Source organism: Orbicella faveolata, unplaced genomic scaffold (assembly GCF_042242905.1).
Source record: "Orbicella faveolata isolate gen_17 unplaced genomic scaffold, um_ofav_v1 contig_34, whole genome shotgun sequence".
NCBI lineage: Eukaryota > Metazoa > Cnidaria > Anthozoa > Scleractinia > Merulinidae > Orbicella > Orbicella faveolata.
In genome coordinates this window covers 23,305,398-23,314,143 of record NW_028301563.1, presented here as the reverse complement: position 1 = coordinate 23,314,143, position 8,746 = coordinate 23,305,398, and the positions used below count along the sequence as shown (strand labels likewise).

The window sequence follows — 8,746 nt, the reverse complement described above, 5'->3', positions numbered from 1 at the left end:
CTGTCAAATCATGATAATATTATCGACCTCATGCAATAATTACTCCTGGTTTCACAAAAATGCTGCTACTTAGATCAGTAAAGCATAGACAGATTTAATATTAATATCCTTTTACACTGCGGTAAATGGGTTTTGGTTGGAGAAGCAGACCACCAAACTAACTAGGATCTGTTCGATTCGCTTTCCGCTTCCTGTTTTGTCGACTACACCAATTAGAATTAAGATACATTCTTTGTCTCGCCAAGAAACTATACATGTAGCTGAGATTTGATCGTGTTATTTATTTATTTATTTATTTACTTATTTATTTATTTTATTTCATTTTTTTTTTTTTTGCGAAATAGCGCTCTAACGTCAAGCAACGACGGACGTGAAAGTCAGAATCAGCGTAGGGGTAAATGGGGAGTTTGCTATAGGGTCCCAAGGGGTACTCCCAGTAAAATTGGATGGGGGTGTGCGGCCCGCTTCCCAAAACCCTTCCCCTATTTATAACCAAAATCTGCGATTTTTCCTATAGGATATATTATACCCTATTTATGACGTGACCAAACACTCGATACCCTATTTATGGCCGTTGAGGCTGGTACAGTTGCTATAAACATAATTTATGAAGGGCTTTTGTTGATGGTGTTATCGCTAATGATGAAAAAGTAGCTTCTTCGAAAAAACATACTTAATTCAAGACTAGAGTGCAAAAACCATACCCTATTTCTGACCAAAATGGCCAAAATCGTCACCCTATTTATGACCAAAACGGCTGAAAAGCCATACCCTTTGGGGCCGCACATACCTATATATTCCACATAAGGCGGTAACCATCCCCCCCCCCCCGGGTATAGGGTCTAGATAAAGTAGCAGTCAAATCGACAAATTTGGAAAGCTTTGTCACCTCTTATTAAAGGTTTAAAAATATCCTTGAGTGTGCAGTAGCTAGATATAGGATTTTAATATACACGTACCGCATTATATCATAAATGTATTTGCGGCATACCAGGAGTACAGTTCTTCTGATTCAACGAGGATTTGCGCTCACAATGCTACCTCATATTCAAGAAGCAATTGAATGGTGGGAAAGGTAACTCAAAATTTTGATAGTGTATCCTATTTTCCATGTTTGTCGAATTTAAAGGAAATAATAATTACATTTCTAAAAGTTATAACAACTCGATACCTTACATGAATAACTGTTTTAAAACTACACTGTGCTACACTTCAAGATAGGTCTCTCCCAGACCACTCATTAAGAACGCGTATGGAGTCATGGTTAGATGAACTTTAGATGGCATGTTCGGCATGTACTTTATTTCGGCGTAAACTTGATCTTGGAAGAACTCTTGTAACTTCTTTGGCAAATGGTCTGGATAAAACGCCGTATGTGATGGGATGAAGAACAGGAACAACAAACCAAAGAAATGTGGAAGCCAGTTGAATCTGACGTGGAGAGCTCACTGACTGTGCTGGGAATTCCAACATCTTGATTATTATAGCAGGCAGCCATAGAAGCAGAACTTCCGTTATTAGAGCTAATAAAATTTGATTCGTTTTTCTTTCTTCTGCAATGGCTTTCAAGTCGATCACACTTCTTCTTTGACTTCTTTTGAGCAGAGTAGATGAACGAGTGAAGGCTTCATGTCTTCTGATAGCGCACATTGCGACCATTGAAATAACTGTCAGTGTTAAATAGAATGCTAATGTTATCACAGTATTAGTTATGTTTACGGTTTGGTTTTGCTTGCTCGATGGCATGGAACAGAGTGATCTTTGTGGATGAAATTCAAACGTTGCTGTGCCAAATGTCATAGGAACAATCAACACGACAACAACAAGTACCCAGATTGTTATAATCATTCCAAAGGATCGGTTGACAGTAAACCATTTGCTGTAGAAAGGCAAATTGGCGACTCTATAACATCGACTCGCCGCCAGGACTGTCAGGGTCTGTAACGATACCCAAGTTAAAATGAAGAATACGAATCCTTGAATGTCGCAAGAAACGTTTCCAAAGGGCCACCTCCCTGCCAGCAGAGCGCCAGCAGTAAATGGCATGACAAGGCAAGAAGCAAATAGATAACACATGGCAATGGACACAATGAATATGTTCGTGGTTGTGTGGAAACGCTTTTTCTTGAAAATAACCCAACACAGGAGAAAATTGCCTGTTAGCGCAGTGAGGTTCATTAGCAACATAAGCCCTCCTTCGATAGCCACAGTCAACTTATCTCTCGAATGGAAAATCGTCGAGTCTTCAGATTGGTTCTGCATTTCTTGAACTTAATTCTCCACAGAGGTTATACACTCTAATAAAGCTTTGAACGGTGATGAGAACTGTTGATGTGATGCATATTAAATCATAACCTTTGTGAAGTAGGTATTTAGCGCGGACATCCGTAAGGGCTATTACCCCTCCCTTTCCTCTTAGAACGCCTACCTGTCACGTTTTAAAGTAATGATATTTCGCCTTAGTTCCTTTCAAAGGTTCTGACCGTATTTACCTTAAAAATATCGCGGATCCGTTTCCAGGATTGATCATGATAATATAGGATAACATCACAAATTTTTATCACAAATTGATCATCACAAATATTTATCCGTCGAAGACAGTAGACCGGCTGTCGAAAGCTTATGTTTTTGAATACCTTTTACCAGAGAACGCTATATCCTATATAATCGTATTTACCTTGTTTGCAGCCAAAAAAAGAAAGCTCTTACGGTCTAATCAAACACAGCTGGCTCGGTGTCGGCTCTGAAGCCGATACCATGAAGTGATTCATTATCATTCGTCACTGTTTGCTGTTTCACTGCAGGTATTTTTAGTATGAATTTTCACGTGACTTCATGAATTACGTTTGGAACGAGAAAGCAATTTAAGAGCCTGTGCTAAGGGTACTTTTTGATACATAGAGAGCTCGAAAACAGGCAGCAACATTGTCTACGACAGAGAGAAAGCTATTGTTAATGCTAGTGTGCACAGGAAAGACCAGTGGCAAATCTAGGTGAGGGACCCGTGGGAGCCGCACCCCCTTATTTTGGGTATAAAAAAGAGAAGAAAAGGAATCGCAGAAGGAAGAAGAGCCGGCAGGGCAAGCAGCACCCCACCACCCCCCCCCCCCCCCGATTATTTCAAGGTCTGGATCCGCCATTGAAGACTGAGTACATCTATTGAAGAACAAGCTTTACTCCACTTACGCGCACAAATCGATGTCAGCCGAATATATTTCCATTTTAAATATCCTTTGGCAGTTTATATTGGCTTTGCTCCCAAATGGTAATGGATAATGGGGATGACATTTGTCACGTCCACCTTCCATCCACTTCACCATAATCACGTCTTCATAAGGAAGGGTTAAAAAATATATCAAGCTTAACACTGGTAGCGTGAATAAACATTTCCAAACAATTCTGCTATTTCGTGTGTTGGATGTTTGAAGAGGAATACAATAATACAATAATACATGAGTAATAATTGAAATATTGTAAATATAACTAAGATCAAAGGCTTCACTTGGATTTGCGTCACTCAATGATGAAATTATACTTAAATATCCACTACGGCCAAGCGTTGGCAATACAGTCAGTGCCTCGCTATTTTCGGTTGCGCCATTGCGAAACTTAAGTTCAAAGTAAACGGAAAAATAATAGTTTATTCTACGCTGTTTAACGTTAAATTTGCTGCCGCCAGAAACTTTGAAAGACTGTTGCACATTGCAGGGGCATTACCATGCAACTTGTGTCGCTTAAACTCTTGGGTTATCTTCCAACAAAACGAGAGTCCCAATTTACCATAGAGAGGGAAAATAAATCGAAAGAAGCTAACACACTATTTCTCTTCATGTCCAATGAAATACGTTATAAGACGTAGCCTTGAGCGAGAAGAGAAGAAATACTGTAAAATTCGTTACACTGACACTGATTTGCAAATGGCAAAAACCGTGATAAATAAAGGCAACTGTAGTATTTTTTCTTTTAAAGATTCTATTAGCATAAAGTAACTCCTACAGAAACGACATAGTCTTACCAAATGCAATCGCCTCTCGGCATACAGAACACCCAAGTGGACAGGAATGATCAGAGACGGCTGTACTGTCAACAAAAAGAAAGCTATCCGTCATACTGTGTATGCAACGAATTTAACGAAATTCTTCCCAAATTGTCAAAACCACCTAACATCTCCCAAGGTCGACTTAAGTCGCTTAAAACCGCCTGAAGTCGAATGAAATGGCCCACAGTCACCACAATTTCCCAGTCCACTTGGCAGTTAAGGACGTTCGCGCCCCAAAGATAATAAGTCGTCCTTCACTGTTCAACTGTGTATCATCCCTATTAGATATATCAACATGGTGGTAGCTACCGTGTGAACGTCATCGTTCAGCTGAATTTTCGTGATCGGAGCTCTGAAACGCGATGGACGTCGGTTGAAAGTCAGCGGTTGTACCTGCCCTTACATTAATACGTCAACCTCAATAAAAACACCATGAGGAGTTATCCAGAACATTTCAAGTGCAAGTCAGAAAATCTCATCCATACTCCATGATATGCCGTATGCCGTTGTCATTGGTGAAACAGTGGGCGTATCCTCTTTCAGGCGTTCAATTAGTTGGGAAGCAGCGCAAAAATGGCCCAAGAACAAATAGGCGAAAGGCGAGGAAGTCTCTCTCCTTTATTTAGCTCCGCCGTTTTTTTTTTTTTGTTGTTGTTGTTGTTGTTTTTTTTGTTTGTTTGTTTGTTTGTTTGTTTTTTCTTTTGTTTTTTCAATGAACTAAACTTCTGAAATGGGCTACAGGGGGCGGGTGATGTAATCGCTTCATTGGGGAACATCGCCTAAAACCTCCTAACGCAAATCGATGCAGATGAACATAAGAAGAGCGCGCGTATTAATTACAGTCTTGGTGAAGGAAAATTGCCTAAAAATTAGGCTGGAGAAAGGGCATTGAAAAAAATGTTAAAGAAAGTCAGTAGCCGGCGAGCAGGCTCTCGTACGTTGGGGTCGCAAGAGACGAGTTCATTTGCTACTTTGGTCACTGTGCACAATGAAATATTGTTTCTTGTAGTTAATTTCTATCTGTACTTATTTATCCTATATCATTGTAAACCATCTTACATTAAGTTGTTTTTCTGTAAATAGTGTGCGATAATAAAACTGAACTGAAACTGAACATGAGAGCCTGTGCAGGCGCTTTTGTTTTCTGAATACAGAGCAACTAGACTCGTCTTTCGCAGCAACCCCTTGGTCAAACTGCAGTGCATGAGAACCTGCTTGCATGCTAGAAAGCCATCAGAATCAGATGGCTTACACGGTGTGAGTAATAACGGAGTGATGCAAAAGTATCAAGGATTCTTCGATTTGATTCTAGAGTAGACATAGTATTACACTTAAATGGCGCCGATAGCCAATGACTGCACGCTGGAGCTGGATTAATGACCAAATAATTAAAGATCCTTGGAAAAAATGAGAATTAGAGGGAAGGAAGACAGCGGAAGCAGCGAACTCAGAAGCAGGATGAAGTGATTTGGAAAGTGAAAGAGCAGTGGCTAAGGACCGAGAGGTGTGGAGCACCAATATTATGTTACAGTGCGTGCATTTTGGAACAAGGAGCGATCCCGCCCCTTTCTGAAGCCATGTCTGTTACAAAGCACTCGATCAAAAATTTTCAACAACCATTTGCGTTTAGATATTTATTATTCCTGCTCTTTCGGTTTTACAGAAAACTAATAAAAACAACCTTATTATTTAGTTTTTCTCAACCGCAGGTTCAAGTCATAAATATTGGCCCCTTTTAGATATATAAGACACAAGATACGTCACAATAGAACGCTGCCCCAGAAACCTTTAGTCTCTATTGTGTTCCTCTTTCTGTTGTCCGTTTTTAGTCAATTGTGTTATGCGTCTTCTTCGCCAAGTAATAAGCTAAATATTTCTCAAAAGCCGAGTAAATAAGAATGGCACGGATATATCAGTTTACTATTTAACTGTTTTTGTTTTTCGTTACCAATTCATCTCAACAGTCCAGTTATAAATTGATTAAAGATCACTCTATAACAGGCACAGAGAGATAAGCAATATAAAGGCTTGTTCACAGGACCCCGTCGTATTGCTGGTTTTCAGTGTCACGCAGTTCAAAATAGATCAAAATAAAATCAAAACAGGTCAATAGATAAAGTCCAGAATCTGGGAAATGAAAGAAGGTAAATATGCAAATACTCTGGCCAAAATTCTGGTCACAGCAATTTTTCTTATGCGAGATACGCGGAGAAATTTTTTACCCAAATTTATAGAGATTTGTATGGAGACGCCATGCTGGTGCCCATCCGTATGGGCACCAACATGGCGGCCGGAAACCAACAGAAACATCTGTCACATCTGAGTTTTGCTACAAAAGCGTGAATTTATCCCTCGAGAAACTCTCAAACATTAAAATAATCCTTTTTCTAAGACATGAACTGTTCACATAGCCAAGTTCCCCGAAATAAGTCACTTTTTTTTACCATCATGACAGCTCTCTAGGCCGTCATGTAAATGTCGCGTCACGCAAAAGCTTAGAAATTCAAGCGTAGTGTATCACAAAACCAAGAACCCATTCGAAGCGAAAATTTGTATGAATATTAGTTTCCAGCTGCTCTTATACATCATTAAAGTAAAATCTTAGGAAGATCAATAGTTTTGTGGTTCGAATTTTAGTGGCGTCATGTGAAAACCAGCTATAGAAGTTTCATTTACCTCGAAGTTGACCATGGTCAGCTTTGCGCTCAACAAAAACGGGAAATGAGGCGAAACAAGAATAAAGTAAAGCTATAAAAGCAAATACCGCTCTCAACGAATCAGAGTGGTCCATCTTAAGAAATAAGAAATCAACCATGGCTGTTTGCGCGGAAGTGTCAAGTAAGGTCTGTGATTGGAAGACTACATGGAAAATATAATGATTTTTATGATTTCTATGACTATTATTATATTTTTTTTAAATTTTATCATCATCACCATCATCATCATCATCATCATCATCATTATTATTATTATTTTTCTTTTTTCTTTTTTTTAATGGGCGGTCGCCTCGCATGGGTCTGAGTGTCCCGTTCGCGCCCTCTCCTTTTAAGCTTTATTTATTTATTTATTTATTTATTTACTTATTTATTTATTTACTTATTTATTTATTTATTTGTTTATATTCTTATTTAGTCTGTATATCTGACCGAATTCGCAAAAACATGCCCGCATTTACTCAAAGACAGTCCCAGCGGCCGGAAGTCCTCTGACCACCCCGTGGCTAGGAGATTGGCCCCTCATGCATGCACGTGGCATGGACAACTCCACCAGGGTGCAATGTCAACACAGAAGGCTCAAACAACGTTAAAAAAACTGATTAAAATACCCAGAAACACAGTCAATATCAAGATCATTTAGAACTGAAAACTCAAAGTCTAGCTAGCTGGTGGTGCCATTATAAGACACCCTCCCCTCAGCAGATAGGCCAGTGCCAGTGCCTGGGCCATGTGCCCGGCCTGGCCTTGACGTAGCTCCCCCCCCCCCCCCCCGGGTTTAAGGTCGCTGGCTTAACCAGGCGAAAACCTAGCGGGCATGTTTTTGCGAGTTCGCTCAGATATATATTTATAGTCTTCGCCCAATAAAAGTAAAATTTAAAATATCATACCGCGTGTGTCGAAAAGAGCTATCCGACAAAAAGGTTTAACCTGTGTTCGAATCTTTAATTCGTGTTATTGCTTCCAGAAGATCAACAGAGACAGGGTTTCGCATTGCTGTGATTTATCCTTGTTTAGAACACAACCTGATAATCAACCCGGTGTCGTGTGAGAGATCCTGAATTGTAATATTGCTCCCTCTGCCACTCTGCTTTGCATTAAGTTATATCAAAGATCAAAAGCTTCACTTGGATTTGCGTCACTCAATGATGAAATTCGTAAATTCGCCCAGCAAACCACAAAGACTGCTGTGACAAAAACCAGCGCCCTACTTATTCTGATCTCTTGAATTGCTAATCTTGTTTGGTTTGTTCTGTTGTGAAAACTAGGAGATATGTTGCGATTGTGCTGTCTAATTGCCTTGTACACGTGTAGGTAGGAAAATATAATGATGAAAGAAGGAATCACAAAACACACGGGGATAGTAATACAGTAGTGAACCAAAGCACTTCTCTTGGTCGAAAATATTGCTGCACAGAGGGCGTAGTCAGGCAAGAACTCAAATCTTTGCCAGGTCGCACTTTTTACTATAATAATGTACAACGCCAGAAGCAGCCAAAAAACTGTAAGGAACATCCTTGACTTCTTCAAAGAGAAGACCTTGTGATAATGTTTAGACTTGACTAATCTCATGTATCTGTTAAAAGCGGCCAGTCCCATCGTTACAGGTGAGCTGTAAAGCACAAAATAATCGACAGACGCTTGAAATTCACAAACAGTTTCGCTAAAATTCCATTTTCCAGTTAACAACGCGATGGTCGTCATTGGCATAACACAGGTTGACCACATAAGGTCTGGGACTGACAGAGCAAATATGTAAATATCCGACGTTGTTCGTAGCCTTCGGCTCTTGTACATAGTCAGAGCCACTAAGACATTTCCTATCGAACTAGTAAGGTTAATTAATATCAAGGTTGTAGCTTCGGCGACGATGATTTCCATGCTTCTGTTTTGAAGTCGCGAGGACTTACTCGCAGAATACGATTCTGCAACGAGAAGATATTTCTTGTGTGAAACAATACCCTAAAAATCTGAAAAAATCTGACAGCAACTT

The 8,746-nt window shown here is 39.8% G+C and overlaps 1 protein-coding gene across 1 annotated transcript; it reads right to left on the bottom strand.

The window, feature by feature from the left end:
* Window positions 1-341: 341 nt before the first annotated feature.
* On the bottom strand, window positions 342-3,003 carry LOC149105335 (G protein-coupled receptor 161B-like). Its single transcript, XM_089271300.1, has one exon. The coding sequence runs from the start codon at window positions 2,260-2,262 to the stop codon at window positions 1,276-1,278; it is 987 nt and encodes a 328-aa protein (XP_089127426.1). The 5' UTR covers window positions 2,263-3,003; the 3' UTR covers window positions 342-1,275.
* Between the last annotated feature and the right edge of the window lie 5,743 nt (window positions 3,004-8,746).